Genomic DNA, 16,901 nt, shown 5'->3' on the forward strand with positions numbered 1-16,901 from the left:
TTTTTGACATCTAGTTGATGAATTGGCCAGGAAGAAGAGACGCGATGCTAAGGACAATGCGAATAGTGTTGGGCTTGACATCTGGAGAGAAAGTCTCATCATAATCGATGTCGTGTTGCTGAGAGTAACCACGGCATACCCATCGAGCCTTATAACGTGCAAGACTCCCATCAGAATTAAATTTATGGCAAAAAACCCATTTGCCCGAAACGATATTTGTATTGGAAGGACGAGGAACTAACTGCCACGTGTTACTCTGCAGAAGGGCATCATATTCATCTTTCATAGCTGCGGCCCAATTAGGATCTAGGAGAGCTGATTTGTAAGATTTGGGTAGAGAGGAAGGAGATATAGATGCATGAAGATTGAGACGATCTTTTGCAGGTAAATGAAACCCGGACTTGGCACGTGTGCGCATGGTATGATTGTTAGTAGGAGCTGGAACGGGAATAGCATGAGCAGGAGGAGTGGGGTAAGATGTGGTGGACGCGTCTGGCGCAGCGGAGGAAGCAGACGCGGGATATGGCGGTGAAGACTGTGGCGGCACGAGGTCTGCCGCGTCAGAGTGTAATGTGTTCTCCTCTGTCGGGACAGAGGTGATGACAGAAGTGGTGGCGGCAGGATCCGCTTCTGCGGCAGGTTTCGCTGGATAGGTCAGCGGGTGAAAGAAGGGAAGATAATTACGACAAGAGGGACTAGTGGATCGGACGGCGTGGGTGAGTTGGGATCTAATTGTTGACGCTCGGAAAAGGGAAAAATGTTTTCAGCAAATGTTACATGATGAGACACATGAACACGACCACTAACAAGATCTAGACAACAATAACCCTTGTGCTCGTCAGAAAACCCTAGATGGACACACGGGATAGAGCGCGGGGAAAGTTTGTTAGGAGAAGTGGAGTAGGAGTTTGGGAAACAAAGACAACCGAAGACGTGAATGTCAGAGTAATTTGGATGAGAGAGAAATAAAGAGAAGTAAGGAGTAGTTTGCGGGTTAACTTTAGATGGATGAATATTGAGCAAATATGTGGCCATGTGGAGGGCCTCGGCCCAGAACGTCGGAGGCAGAGAAGAGTGAACAAGCAAAGTGTGAATGATGTCATTAAGAGTACGAAGAGAACGCTCGGCTTTGCTGTTTTGAGGGGAGGTATAAGGACAGGAGAAACGCAAGAGAATCCCATATCGTAGAAAGCAATTTTGATTTTTAAGTTATCAAATTCACGACCATTATCACATTGTATGAATCTTATAGGGAGGAAAAAGTGGACCGAGACATAGCGCTGAAAGTTAAGGAATATATTATGAACGTTGGATTTGTTGCGTAAAGGAAAAGTCCAAACATAATGAGTAAAGGAAAAGTACGATGTTTTATTTCTTTGCGAGACAAAGCTGTTGGAGAAAGAGTTGGAGCAATATAGGTGGAAGCTTGGTTTGGTGAACATGTGTGCGAAGGATTCAGAGGGAAGGAGTCGGGGTGTGGCTATTTTCTGGAGGAAGGGAGTCAATCTCTCCTTGCGTTCTTTGGGAAGGAGGCATATTGATGCTGACATAACGGAGGAAGACGGATCAGTTTGGAGAATAATGGGTGTGTATGGTGAGTCGCAGTGGGGAAGGAAGAAGGAAACCTGGAGGACTTTGCACTTGCTGAACCAACAACACCAGGAGAATAGATCGTGGTTATGCTTGGGTGACTTCAACAAGATTATGTCAAATGAGGAGAAGAGGGGCGGTGCAGATCGTTCAAAGAGTTGCATGAACTTGTTCAAGGAGGCATTAGATGGGTGCAAGTTGAGCGACCTGGGATATGAAGGTGATATCATCACATGGTGGAATAATTGTATGAATGTCGATGGATACATATGCGGCCGGCTCGACCACGCTACTGCTAATATGGAGTGGTGCTCCAAATTCCCGGAGTTCCGTGTTCGAAATGAGCTACCACGGCACTCCGATCACCGGCCAGTGGTGGTCGATACAGAGGATATGGGGAACAGGAGAAGGGGGGTGGAAGTGGTTTTCGGTTCGAGGCCAAGTGGCTGAAGGAGGAAGGGTGCCACATAGTGGTGGAGGGGCGTGGAGGAGAGTAAGAGAAGGCGGAGCTGTGGATGTGGCCGCGGCGTTGAATGGAGTGGCTTGCGACCTTTCAAGATGGAGTAAGGATGTCGTGGGTGATTCGGGGAAGAAGTTAAAGGAGGCCAAACGGGAGCTGGATAACTGTAGGAAGCAGGCTATTACACCTGAAAAGGTTGCGGAGGAGGTGCGGTTGTGATGCTTGGTGGATCATTTGGAGGAAGTTGTGGACATTAAGTGGAGACAGCGGGCTCATGTGTGGTGGCTAAAGGAGGGGGATAGGAACACAAAGTTTTTCTTTAGATATGCCTTGGTGCGGAGGAAGGCCAATAGAATCAGGAGGCTTAGAAGGGAGGATGGGGTGGTTGTGGAGGAAGGAAGGGGTTTAACTAACTATGGCATGTCTTATTTTCAGGAACTTTTCATCTCAAATGGCATTGCCCAATATGATGAGCTGCTCCGGGCGGTGCCGGTGAAAGTTACAAGTGCCATGAACGCTAGCCTCACAGCTGATACTCAGATATGGAAATCAAATCGGCGCTTGATCAGATAGGTGACCTGAGAGCACCGGGACCGGATGGTATGCCCACACTGGTCTTCAAGAAATATTGGCTGTTAATGGGCAATAACATCATTGAGGAGGTGCGGCGTGTACTCGAGGGAGGTGATATGCCGGAGGGATGGAACGATACCCATGTTGTACTAATACCCAAGGTGAAAAACCCCTCGAGGATAAAGGACCTCTGACCTATCAGCTTGTGTAATGTCTTGTACAAGATTGTCTCAAAGGTTGTGGCCAATCGACTCAAGCTCATTCTACCGGAGATCATCTCGGACAACCAAAGTGCATTTGTACCTGGACGACTGATAACGGACAATATCCTCATGGCCTGTGAGATTTCTCACTTCTTGATGAATAAACGGACTGGGAAGGAAGAATTTGCAGCGGTAAAGGTGGATATGAGCAAAGCCTATGACCGGGTCAAGTGGGCCTTCTTGGAAGCAATGATGCATAAGCTTGGGTTCGCGCGTAACTGGGTGAAGCTTGTAATGAGGTGTGTAACTTCAGTGCGGTACAGCATTAAGATTAATGGCGAGTTATCCCAACAGTTTGCACCGTCAAGAGGGCTTCGGCAGGGTGATCCGAGTTCGCCTTATCTCTTTGCGATTTGTGCAGAGGGGCTGTCGGCTTTGCTGAATGAGGCCCAGCAGAGGGGCAGCTTTGGAGGCATACGGATTTTCCCGAGGGCGCCTGCTATCTCGCACTTGTTCTTCGCCGATGATTCGGTGCTGCTTATGCGTGCGCGGACAGAGGAAGCTTTGGAACTCCAACGGATCCTTTAGGTTTATGAGAGGTGCTCGGGGCAGTGTGTCAACCACGAGAAGTCTGCGGTGATGTTCAGCAAAAACTGCTCAGAGCAAACTAAGTTAAATGTCAAAGGGGCATTGGGCATACAAAGTGAGGCGTACAATGAGAAATATCTGGGGCTGCCGGTGTACATTGGACGATCCAAGCGCAAGGCTTTTGCTTATCTTAAGGACCGGATTTGGAATCACATGCAGGGCTGGAACGAGAGGACCTTGTCTAGGCAAGGAAAGGAAATTCTCGTTAAGGGAGTTGCATAGGCGATCCCAACCTTTGCAATGTCAGTTTTCTACCTCACAAAATCGTTCTACGAAGAGCTCAGCTCTATGATTGCCAGATACTGGTGGAGCCACCAAGATAAAGACAACAAGATCCATTGGATTAGTTGGCAGAGGCTCACACGGTCGAAGGGAAGGGGAGGCCTTGGTTTTAGGGACATACATGACTTCAACATTGCTATGCTTGCCCGGCAGGTTTGGCGTCTGATAGAGCAGCCGAATAGTCTGTGTGCGCAGCTTATGAAGGCAAAGTACTACCCGGACTGCTACATACTGGATGCGGTACCGGCCTCAAACATGTCATATGCCTGGCGTAGTGTCACATACGACATTGATCTAGTTAAGCAAGGAATGATCTGGCGGGTAGGGGATGGGCAAAGCATTCACATCTGGGATGACACCCATGAATCCCCAGAGCTTTGTCTAGGCGAGTCATCACTCCTCGTGGGGCCAATCTCTTGACAAGAGTCGCTGAGCTTATCGACCCAGTAACTGGCAAGTAGGATGTGGACTTGGTTAATGAGACGATCTGGGAGGAGGACTCCAAACTGATCCTTCAAATGCCACTAAGGGACGGAGCAGGTGACTTTTTGGCATGGCATTTCGATTCTAAAGGTGTGTTCTCAGTTAAGCAAGCGTATAAGCTGAAGCGGGCTCTGTTTGAACCCGGGCTTGCACTGGCCGATGGTAACTTGGATGGAGGGGGAGGCAAAATGGAAGAGATTATGGAAAATACCGTGCCCGGGGAAGGTCAAACACTTCATGTGGCGTCTAGCGCACAACACACTGGCCACAAAGGACATTCTGTGTCAGAGGGGTATGGCAATTGAGGATCACAAGTGCTTCTTATGCAATGCGAGGGATGAATCAGCTAAGCACCTGTTTTGTGGAGTGCCATGAGATAAAGCAGGTGTGGCGGGGTCTCAATCTGGAACATGTGAGGTTGAGACTCACCGAATGTGACAGCACAGACAACACCTTGGACTGCCTGTGGCAAATATCTGAGAAGGACCGGATGGCTATCATCGTTATGTGGTGGCAATGGTGGACTCAGCGCAACAAGGTTCGAGAGGGTGACAAGCCAATGGACCACGCGCAGTTTGTCGTGAGGGCTGCATGCATGACTGCAGAGCATGAGGGGTGTTTCTGCAAAGCACCACCCCCGCCGAAGAGCACGGCCCGCTGGATTCCTCCACCACCGGATATTCTCAAATTCAACGTCGACAGGGCCTTTCTGGAGGATGGATCGTAGGGGGGCCTGGGGCGTGGTTGTAAGGACTAATACAGGCAAGGTGGTGGCAGCGCGGGCTGGCTATATTGACCATGTTGCTGATGCCTTCGGTTCTGAGATGAGAGCGGTGGAACAAGCACTTGATCTTGCGACTGAGTTGGGCGTGGTTCGGCTGACAGTGGAGATGGATGCCCTGATGCTTGAACAGGTCGTGAACAGACGTGCTCCAGATTTCTCGCGGCACGCTCAGGCGATCGAGGATATCAAGGTGCAATCCCGGCTATGGTTCTCTTCCTGTGTGTTCGCTCATTGTAAACGGGAGGCCAACATGGCAACTCACCATATGGCACAGTTAGGCCTGACTCTCCAAATGGGCGAGGTTTTAGTTGTGGATCTTGTAATTCCAGCAAGTGTTGCTGACTCTGTTATGGGCGATCTTGCCCTGAACGTTTCGTAATAAAGCTCTTTGCTTACTCTAAAAAAATGGTCTTTCCTACCTTTTTGGGCTGCCAGCCTGCCTCCAAGCCGGCCCAATACTGCAAGACAACCCAACAACCGCCGCCAGCCCAAAGTTGCGAGAGAGAAGTTGATTCGGCTGCCGAACGAACCGGGATCGCTAGCTGGAGTGAAGCCAGGTTGAGAAGCTAAATCTTCGGAGTTGGGAGAGGTTTAGAACATGCCCTAAATCTATGGTCAAATTTTGACGCAAAATACGGAGAGGACCAATAAATCAGGATGAAGATAGTAATTTGCAAGCCAACTTTTGTTTTTGTTAATCGGGATCATTAATATGTCTGCATGCGTGCAAGTAAGGAATGAGAAGGAAGTAGCATAGTGTCATTATGACTACATGCATGAACTATTCCCTCCGTTTTTATTTAGTCCACGTATTAGCTTTGGTCAAAGTCAAGCTTTGTAAACTTTGACAAAGTTTATAAACAAAAACATGAGCATATACAATAACAAATCATGATTTATTAATGAATGTACTTCTGCATCATATATATTTGTTATGGTAAATGTTTATATCGTTTTCTATAAACTTGGTCAAACTTTATGAAGTTTGACTTCAGTCAACTCTAATATGCAGAGTAAATAAGAACGAACGGGAGTATTAAACAAGTTGCTAGTACGAGGAAACATCATTAATTTTTGCCTCGATTATTGTTAGTGGCCTTGTATAGATGCAAAATGTATTTTCTATAGTGACCTTCTTTAGGGAATGGAGGTAGTACTTTTCGTGGCATATAACTTACTTTTTGTTGGTAAAATTAATGGTCAAAGTTGGACATAAATTACGAAGTGGTCTTGTATAAGGGAATGGAGGGAGTATACAACATCATCCTTCCTCTTCGGGGAAATCCCAACACTATCACAAGTAGTACTACCTTATCTCTTCTCTACCCCTTGTCCTCCATCCCCTACCTCCAGTCATGTTCCTCCACGCCAGCATTTTATTCTCCTTCCCCGCCACTACCCGCAAACCACCACAAGGACTCTCATAGGCGGCGACGCCCTCGTGCAAAGGCCTCCCCGCCATGCTACAAGCCATAAGCGGAGCATAGAGCGCGCTGGAACACTGGTGAAAAATGGCTAGATCCGACCGAGGGAAAAGTTGGTACCACGACCGCGAGATGCTTCAACGGTGTTGTGATAGGAGGCCACCTCCCCGAGCATGGATTTTTGCTGGCCACGGAACAACAGCACGGACCATCTATCTACAATCAACATAAACAAGCAAGATACTATCAGGGACTAAGTTCATGATAAATTTAAGTTCAATTAATCATATTACTTAAGAACTCCCACTTAGATAGACATCCCTCTAATCATCTAAGTGATCACGTGATCCAAATCAACTAAACTATAACCGATCATCACGTGAAATGGAGTAGTTTTCAATGGTGAACATCACTATGTTGATCATATCTACTATATGATTCACGCTCGACCTTTCGGTCTCAGTGTTCCGAGGCCATATCTGCATATGCTAGGCTCGTCAAGTTTAACCTGAGTATTCCGCGTGTGCAAAAACTGGCTTGCACCCGTTGTAGATGGACGTAGAGCTTATCACACCCGATCATCACGTGGTGTCTGGGCACGATGAACTTTGGCAACAGTGCATACTCAGGGAGAACACTTTTATCTTGAAATTTAGTGAGAGATCATCTTAAAATGCTACCGTCAATAAAAGCAAGATAAGATGCATAAAAGATAAACATCACATGCAATCAATATAAGTGATATGATATGGCCATCATTATCTTGTGCTTGTGATCTCCATCTCTGAAGCACCTTCATGATTGCCATCGTCACCGGCGCGACACCTTGATCTCCATCGTAGCATCGTTGTCGTCTCACCAATCTTATGCTTCTACGACTATCGCTACCGCTTAGTGATAAAGTAAAGCATTACAGGGCGATTGCATTGCATACAATAAAGCGACAACCATATGGCTCCTGCCAATTGCCGATAACTCGGTTACAAAACATGATCATCTCATACAATAAAATTTAGCATCATGCCTTGACCATATCACATCACAACATGCCCTGCAAAAACAAGTTAGACGTCCTCTACTTTGTTTGTTGCAAGTTTTACGTGGCTGCTACGGGCTTAAGCAAGAACCAATCTTACCTAGGCACCAAACCACAACGATAGTTTGTCAAGTTGGTGTTGTTTTAACCTTCGCAAGGACCGGGCGTAGCCACACTCGGTTCAACTAAAGTTGGAGAAACTGACACCCGCCAGCCACTTGTGTGCAAAGCACGGCGGTAGAACCAGTCTCGCGTAAGCGTACGCGTAATGTCGGTCCGGGCCGCTTCATCCAACAATACCGCCGAACCAAAGTATGACATGCTGGTAAGCAGTATGACTTATATCGCCCACAACTCACTTGTGTTCTACTCGTGCATATAACATCAAACCATAAAACCTAGGCTCAGATGCCACTGTTGGGGAACGTAGTAATTTCAAAAAATTTCCTACGCATACGCAAGATCATGGTGATGCATAGCAACGAGAGGGGAGAGTGTTGTCTACGTACCCTCGTAGACCGAAGCGGAAGCGTTGACGCAACGTAGAGGAAGTAGTCGTACGTCTTCCCGGTCCAACCGATCCAAGCACCATTACTCCGGCACCTCCGAGTTCTTAGCACACGTTCAGCTCGATGACGCTCCCCGGGCTCCGATCCAGCAAAGCTTCAGGGATGAGTTCCGTCAGCATGACGGCGTGGTGACGATCTTGATGTTCTACCGTCGCAGGGCTTCACCTAAGCGCTGCTACAATATGACCGAGGTGGAATATGGTGGAGGGGGGCACCGCACACGGCTAAGGAACGATCACGATGATCAACTTGTGTGTCTATGGGGTGCCCCCTGCCCCCGTATATAAAGGAGCAAGGGGGGAGGCCGGCCGGCCCTTGGGGCGCGCCAAGGAGGGGGAGTCCTCCTCCTAGTAGGAGTAGGACTCCCCTTTCCTAGTCCAACTAGGAAGAGAGAAGGGGGAAGGAAAGAGAGGGAGAGGGAGAGGGAAAGAGGGGCCGCGCCCCCCTTCCCTAGTCCAATTCGGACTCCCCATGGGAGGGGGCGCGCCACCTCCTGGGCTGCTGCCCTCTCTCTCCCCTCAGGCCCACTAAGACCCAATACTTCCCCGGGGAGTTTCGGTAACCCCTCCGGCACTTCGGTTTTCTCCGAAATCACCCGGAACATTTCCGGTGTCCGAATATAGTCGTCCAATATATTGATCTTTATGTCTCGACCATTTCGAACTCCTCGTCATGTTCGTGATCACATCCGGGACTCCGAACAACCTTCGGTACATCAAAACATAAACTCATAATAAAACTGTCATTGTAACGTTAAGCGTGCGGACCCTACGGTTCGAGAACAATGTAGACATGACCGAGACACGTCTCCGGTCAATAACCAATAGCGGGACCTGGATGCCCATATTGGCTCCTACATATTCTACGAAGATCTTTATCGGTCAGACCGCATAACAACATACGTTGTTCCCTTTGTCATCGTATGTTACTTGTCCGAGATTCGATCGTCGGTATCCAATACCTAGTTCAATCTCGTTACCGGCAAGTCTCTTTACTCGTTTCGTAATACATCATCCCGCAACTAACTCATTAGTTGCAATGCTTGCAAGGCTTATGTGATGTGCATTACCGAGAGGGCCCAGAGATACCTCTCCGACAATCGGAGTGACAAATCCTAATCTCGAAATACGCCAACCCAACATGTACCTTTGGAGACACCTGTAGAGCACCTTTATAATCACCCAGTTACGTTGTGACGTTCGGTAGCACACAAAGTGTTCCTCCGGTAAACGGGAGTTGCATAATCTCATAGTCATAGGAACATGTATAAGTCATGAAGAAAGCAATAGCAACATACTAAACGATCGGGTGCTAAGCTAACGGAATGGGTCATGTCAATCAGATCATTCAACTAATGATGTGATCCCGTTAATCAAATAACAACTCTTTGTCCATGGTTAGGAAACATAACCATCTTTGATTAACGAGCTAGTCAAGTAGAGGCATACTAGTGACATTCTGTTTTGTCTATGTATTCACACATGTATTATGTTTCCGGTTAATACAATTCTAGCATGAATAATAAACATTTATCATGATATAAGGAAATAAATAATAACTTTATTATTGCCTCTAGGGCATATTTTTTTCAACAACTAATATACTCCATTCGGTATTAACAAAAAGGGACATGCTAATAAAAAGGGACGTGCTACACATCCGCCGACCGATCTTTTTAAAAGATTGGCCCGGCCGTGAGCCGTCAAATCTCACGCCATCGAGTGACCGAGCGTCGTCCTTTCCATTGCAACAAAGATAATGTTGCAGATTATTTCAAAACAAAAATCATGTTGTAGAAACTTTTGTAATAGAGTTCATGTTGTAGATCTTTTTTTAACAAGATGTTTGTTGCTTTTTTTTGCAACAAGATCTATGTTTCAGAAAAGCATTTGCAGCTCACAGTCATGTCCGTGGCAGATTTCTTTTTGCAACAAAGGTCTTGTTGCAGATTTTTTTGCAACAGCGGTTCTGTTGCGGAATTTTTTCTGCAACAAAGGTCTTGTTGCACATTTATTTTTTTTGTAATAGAACTGATGTTGCAGAAGTGGACGGCGGCCTTGCCATCGTCAATGGCGAGCAGAGGCCGTCTTCTTCATCACCTGGTAGCAACAACAACATGCCATGAGCCCCGCCACATGGCGGTGAGGGAGGATCGATGTTGCCTGTCCATTCCTTCGCGCCGCCGTTGGCGAGCATCGGACCTTGACCAGGTCGCCTCGCCGCGATTCCTTCCTTTCAGTTTTCTTCGTTTGTTCGCCTCTTGCCGCGGGAGCGCCATGCACCGCTGCCATCCCGGGTCCTCGGGATGAAGCTCGCTACCAACCCCGTCGGACCTCGCCGAGCGGAGCCCCTGCCGCTCGCAGATGTCCCCACCTCTTGCCCGCTCGCCATCCTCGTCCTTTCCGGCTGGAATCCTCGCCGCCATTGTGCTCCCAGTCGCACGCGTCTCCACCCCCATCGCTCCCGGACACCCCGACCTCCTACGCATGCGCCATATTCGCCGGATCCGGCGAGATCCGGCCGGAATCCTTGCCGGTGTCGCCCTCCCAACTGCAGGAGTCTCCGCCCACCACGGGATCTAACCAGATAGTTGGAAACTATATTTTTTGAAACAAGGCATGAGCTGCAGAAATCCGGACACGGAGGGGTTGCTCTCGACCATCTGATCAAGAGTCAATCTGACGAACACGAAGGCGAAGGACGCTCGACGGGCCGAAGGTAAGCTTTTCCCTAACAAAAAAGGACATAATTTAATGCAGATGTAATCAATATTAATATTTGTGTATTCACTTATTTCCAAAACAAAGGAGATTGTACTGCAATCGAGATAAATACTTGCCTATTTTCCCAAGGAAGAAGATCTAATTGTGGATATAATTAATATTTTACTATTTTAGGAAGAAACCGGTTGTTGGGAAAATTCTCGCATATATGGGTGCTCGGCGTTGCACCCTGCCCTCTTTTTTCTTGGAAGGAATTAATTCTGTGATTTATTGCTGGTAAGGGTATCTCCAATGCAAATCCTTAAGGCCAACTCCACCGCGCGACTCTATCCTGTCCGGCCCCGTCCGTTTGGGGTAAAACGGATAAAGTAGGCGGCCCAGCGCGCGACGGCCCGGACCCATCTTGTCTGTTTTGTGTCCGGGCTGACCCATTTCGAGCGCAAACTTGCGCCGGGTTTGGGTCGCGGCGGACACCAAACGGACGCGCGCTCGTCCGCGTCAGGGCCGCGTGGCAGGCGGCCACCTACCTCCCACCCGCCCACATCAATGCGCACGAGCGGGCGGCCCCACCTGTCATCCGCACGTCGAGCGGTCGCCGTCCTTCTTTAAGTGGGAAGCGTGGACGGATCGTCGTCCACACTGCCCCACGCCACCCCGCGGCCTCCTTGAAACCCGACAGCGGCGACCACGTCCCAAACCCTAGCCTAGACCTCGCCGGCCGGCCGCCCGCAGCCATGGGCCTCTGGAACTACGGCCGCAAAGGCAGGCACGACCGCGAGGCCGGCTCCTCGTCGGGACGCCGCCACGGCTCGGTGAAGAAGGAGGAGCCCGCCTCACCATCGCCACCACGCTGGGCCCCCGCGCCGGGCCCCCGCGCCGCCCGCCTTCTCCATCGCGCCCACGTCCGCCGGCGAGCGCGACCGACATTACGTCCGGGCGTCGGTCTGCCGCCGTTATTGGGAGACGAGGACGCCGCTTCCCTGGAGCGACGCCCATCTTCCCAATGACTGGCACCTCTCCGCCGACCGGGTCCCCATCCCGCCGGTCCCAAAGTGCGGCCGTGCGCGCGCCGAGGAGATCGAGCGCCGCCGCCGCCTCCTCCCCGACGACCTTTTCTATGATGCCAGGTACGCCCCCGACTCCCCGCTGTGGGACACCTGGTTTCGTGACGAGCACGACACCAGGCGCGCCTCCTTCTTCGCCGGCACCTCGACGAGGCCGCGGCGGCCACGGGAGCGCGCCCAGGAGCGCGGGCGTAGGCGGGTCCGCGGCGTCACGCCCACGCCGTCGCCGTCTCCGTCGCCCCCTCCACCTCCTCGCATGACAGACGAGGAGGAGGCCCGTCTCCTGCAGCGTGTCATGGACGACTCCATGTACGCGCACGACGAGCGGCAGTGGGACGGCCTGGAGGAGGCCATGGCCCTCTCTGCCGCCGGGGACGTCGCCTTCCCCGAGCTACAGATGGTGGCCGTCGAGGAGGAGAGGAGGGAGGACCCGCCGGCCGCGTTCCAGCAGCTGCTGGGCCAGGGGTGGGGCTGGTCCTGCACTGCTCCGGAGATGGCCGCCGGCATGGGCGTGAACTGGTGCCCCACTCCGCCGCGGTCATCGGAGCGGGAGGCCTCGCCACGGGAGGAGGTGGTGCAGGCACCTCCGGCCGTCCAGCCCGCCCCCGTCCACCACGCACCTCCAGCCCACCTCTGGACGCCGCTGGACTACGTCGACCTTGTCAGCGACGACGACGACACCGGCGGCCTGTGAAGACGGTGACGGCCACGACACGGACGGGCGCGGCAGGAGCGCGCGGGAGCGCGGAGGCGTTTTTTTTATTTTTTATATGTTAATTATGAAAAATAGGCCTTTTAAGTGGCCGTGGAAACTGGACCGTTTTGTGGCCGCCCCCTATATATATTTTATGTTTTTTTAAAATGTGTTTATTTAGTTTTTTAGTTATTTCGTTTTACTTTTAATATTTCTTTTATTCACGTCCACCCCGGACACGATTTGGGGTGCGGCCGCGCGGTGCGCGCACGCACGACCCATCTGACAAATGCGGACACGGGCGAACCCATCGGCGTCCCAAAGAGATAAAATTCGGCCAATCCGAACGTCCGTTTGGGGCCGTGCGATGGAGTTGGCCTAAATAAAACACACAACAAATGTGTCCGCACTCCAAAAGACATACACGTCCGCTCGGCAGGCAGAGATGCCGTGGTTTTGCTGGAGAGATAAATAAATAATAATATCCCGGCGTCCCGGGGCCGTTCAAATGGATCCGATTTTCGCGGCGCCGCGTGGGGCTGGGCTGCTATCCCCTCCCCTGCCTCTTCTCTATAAAGAAAGAAACGTGAAGCCGTAGCCTCCTCCGCGTGAGTCTTTCCTTCTCAGCACCACAGCCTCTTCCATTTCTCTCCTCTCCTCGTATTCTTCTACACGCCACAGCTGCCCACCATGGCAGCCGCTCGCCGGAGACGTCCGTCGGACTTAGATCCCACCGCCGGTCCGGCGGCCGGCTGTTCACGCGGCGGGAGCTTGCGCTATGAAGCGGCGTTCGGCTGTTCCCTACGCGGCTCTGGCCCATCCGCTCGCCGGAGTCTTCCCCTGCAGGCGTGAGATCTCATCTGGTAGCCATCTTCCCGCTGCGCACGCCAGCCCGGCCGTTGCTGGTGGCACGGTGCTGTATCTTCGCCAGCGGTCAGCAGGTCCTGCGGCAGTGGCTGGCGCCACCCAGCGGCGGCCAGCCGTTCCTGCCGGAACCCAGCGGAAAACGTCGATCAAGACGGCGTCGGCGGTGCAGATCCGCCGTGCCCCTGCCGGCCGGGTCTGTCCGGGTCGGCCCGATATGGCCGCTCGTCGATCCGTTTCTCGCGGGTGCGACCCGGCAGCCGCGAGATCCGTTGGTGACTCTGGTGCGACCCGGTAGCCGCGGGATCCGTAGGCGACTCAGGTGCGGGCGGCACGCCGGTCCGGTCGCATGGACCGGTGCGAGCTGCTCGTCTCTCCGGTCGGTCGGACTCGCACCGAGCCGCCGGTCGAGCCAGCTCCGCCACTTGGTGCGACCGACCGATCGCCCGCCCGCACGGACGGACGCGCACCAGGCTCCAGCCATCCAGCCCTGCGACGGCACGCAGCATCCACACCGTCCCTTCCTCGATCGGACGGCGCACCTCCGTGACCAGGTAGGGTTTCCGCCCTATAAAAGCGTACACTCGTCCCCTCCGCTCTCTCCCCCATTTCCGCCGCCGCCGCGCCTCACCCCTCTCAAGCCGGCCCCCATGGGGAACCAGGTCGCCAAGGCGGAGATCGGCACCGGCAAGATGGAGGCAGATCTGATCGGCGCCGGGGTCGGGACCGGGAAGATGGAGGCGGCTCCGGTCGGCGCCGGGGTCGGGACCGACGCGACGCAGATCTCTGACCGAGGAGGAGCCGCTGGAGATCACGTCTTACCAGCTCAAGGCGCTCGAGGAGGCGTCGCTCGACCTGGCGATCATCAAGCTGCGAGAAGCCTCGGACCTCTTCACTCCTGCGGGTCGCTTCGCTGCGGCGCGCCAGATCTCCTACCTGCCGGAGCCAGAGTGAGTGTCCATGTAAACCCACCTTACTCACTGCATTACATCTTGTTTTTCTCGTCAGTTCTTAGGAATCTTCCTTGTGAAGATCTCTCGCACGGATTGTTGAATGAAGACCTAGATCTTAGTTCATGAATTTCTTGCCCCGACCTACGACATATACATCTTGTGCTGTAGGACATGGAGTAGCGATGGTTGAAGTTGGCTTAGATCTTGTGCCTTATCGTTATTGTATTCCCAGCCTCAGATCGTGTGCCTTTATAATAATTTTATAAAGTTCCTGCCATTGGCTCTGTGCATTCATCTTTATTGTGTGAATCCTGTTCACGATTGTTGTTTTCATGCTGTTAAATACTGAGAAACTGTTGGAGTAGTGTTCCTCCCAAGGACTCTAATTGATTAGTGCATTTTCAAATTGAATCTAGCCCGGTTGGAAATGATGTGAACATGCTGTTTTTTGTAGTCATGATTAAAAGATACTGATTGATAGATCATTGTGTAGCTAGCCTTAAAACATGCTATGTAATGTCAGACTTCGTTGTGGAGGCAGCTGTTTGAAGATATCTACATTCATAGCAGATGGATCTTGCTGTTTGACCCTGTTCTTATATAGTACAGTTTTGTTTGGAAGATCTCACAAACTGATAGTAGAGTTAGAGCATATTCATGAGTGCCTTGACTTGTCCTATTGCCAGTAGATTTGTGAGAGATGTACAAGGTCATTAAGCTGTATTTGTCTTCCTGGCTTTTGCATAACTGTTGTAGGAGCCTTCCTGGTGGTTAGTGTCTTTGTTAGCTTTCTGAAATAGCATTAAGAACATGCTCACATATGAATAAACTGTTTGACTCTAATAGATTGGTGTCCCTTACAAGTTATGTTGCATGTTTCTGCTTCATTCTATGTTTTTATTGATGGTAGATCATTAGTCCCATGGTTATGGATGTTTATCTAGTTTATTGGTGTCTTTTCTGCAGTTTTGTTGGTTAGGTTTACTCTTTTCTTTATTACCATGCGAGTAATATTGTTGATGAGCCAGTAGTTTCAAGGCATTTGCAGTAGCTTCCGTTGTGATTTATGATAGTCAGCTAAGGTTCACCTGACTTCAAAATATTGTCTGTTTTAATGTGCTGATTCCAGCTGTTTTACTTGTGTGAAATCTAGATCATGAGATGTATTGTCTCTAATGTTTAATCTGGGTGCATCAGGCCGCTCTTTCCCAAGATCGTCGATTTGCTCATGGCGGAAACCCAAAAGCAGGAATTGAAGCAGGTTAATCGCTCCAGTAAGTTCATGAATGCCTGTTCCTTTAGTTTCTCCAGCACAACCTAGAGAGTTTGCTGGGTGCGAATCTTACCCCTCTAGTGTGTTGTGTTCACAGGGTCTCTACAGGGGTACTCTCGCTCAGCGTCGAGCTCTTCAGCGGGCAACCAGGCAGCACCTGCAGCTGGATACGAGGAATGTGGATTCTCTGGCAATGCAAGTTTACAGGGAGCTCAAGAAGACTGCTATCCTGGGTGACAAGGTCCTGTCCCCAGTTGACGTGGCCAGGGTCCTGAAGGCTGAGGCCGATGTCTCGGGCCTGCATCCTAATGACCTGAAGACGTGGAAGCTGATAAAGGCCTGCACGGGAAACATCAACAGCGTCTCTGGCGTGGTCAGTACTGCGGGTTCTGCTGGTGGAGCCATATGGACCCTACGTCAGTGGAACACGAGCTATCCCATGACTGAACTGCCTGAAGACTTCTTCTGGTAGAAGACTTGCCTTCGGTAGACTTCAGTTTGATCCTTTTGCTAGAACAGTCCAGAGCCCTTCTTAGCTTGCCAGACCCCCCATCATGCCAGGCGTAGGTACTTTTTGCCAGACCTTGATTTGGAAGCCTCATTTTGCTAGACTGATCTCTTTGTAGTTTGTCTAGACCCCATTATGCCAGACTTTGCCTCGTTTTGCAAGTATTGTTTCAGATATGTAAGACATGCTGCAGTTTTGCATCCGTGAAACATGGAGGTTTTAAGAATGGTGTACTAGTTTTTCTGGTCTGTGTTTTTGATTCAAAGCTGGTTTGTTGTTTGTCCAGATTGTGTGGTAGGCTGTCTCTGTTCACTTTGAATTCTCTAAAGCTGCAGTGAAGATATTAATCCCAAGGTTCTGAATCCTTCTCTGATGTTGGTTAAGACATCTCATAGATATGTAGGTTCCACTTCATTTGCTTCTCGATTGATATGGAAGATAGATCGAAAACTGGAGCATACCTCCTGAATCTCATAGCATATCTACTCTTGCAAAATTAGCCTCATTTAGCATTCGCACAACATCTTTTTTGATGATCACATTGAGGTGTCCCAAGATCTAGAGTAAGATGAATGCCATTACGGAGCGCCAAAGCACAAAGTCGATACCAAATTGCTTGTGCTTGAACTACCGCCAAAGCACAAAATCGATACCAAATTGCTTGTGCTCCAAAGGGTATATCTTGGGATTCTAGGGTAATGTGCATTAGTTCTTCCGGGTTAAAGTGCCACTATCACTATGTGTTGTTCTATATTCTTTGCAGATGAATT

The 16,901-nt window shown here is 50.5% G+C and overlaps 1 protein-coding gene across 1 annotated transcript; it reads left to right on the top strand.

Annotated features, from left to right (window-relative positions):
• Positions 1-13,088: 13,088 nt before the first annotated feature.
• LOC123069920 (uncharacterized) lies at positions 13,089-16,357 on the top strand. The gene is made up of 4 exons (XM_044492899.1): positions 13,089-13,850; positions 13,996-14,347; positions 15,548-15,624; positions 15,721-16,357. The coding sequence occupies exons 1-3, from the start codon at positions 13,747-13,749 to the stop codon at positions 15,614-15,616; spliced, it is 525 nt and encodes a 174-aa protein (XP_044348834.1). The 5' UTR covers positions 13,089-13,746; the 3' UTR covers positions 15,617-15,624; positions 15,721-16,357.
• Positions 16,358-16,901: the final 544 nt, after the last annotated feature.

This window comes from Triticum aestivum, chromosome 1A (genome assembly GCF_018294505.1).
Source record: "Triticum aestivum cultivar Chinese Spring chromosome 1A, IWGSC CS RefSeq v2.1, whole genome shotgun sequence".
Lineage (NCBI taxonomy): Eukaryota > Viridiplantae > Streptophyta > Magnoliopsida > Poales > Poaceae > Triticum > Triticum aestivum.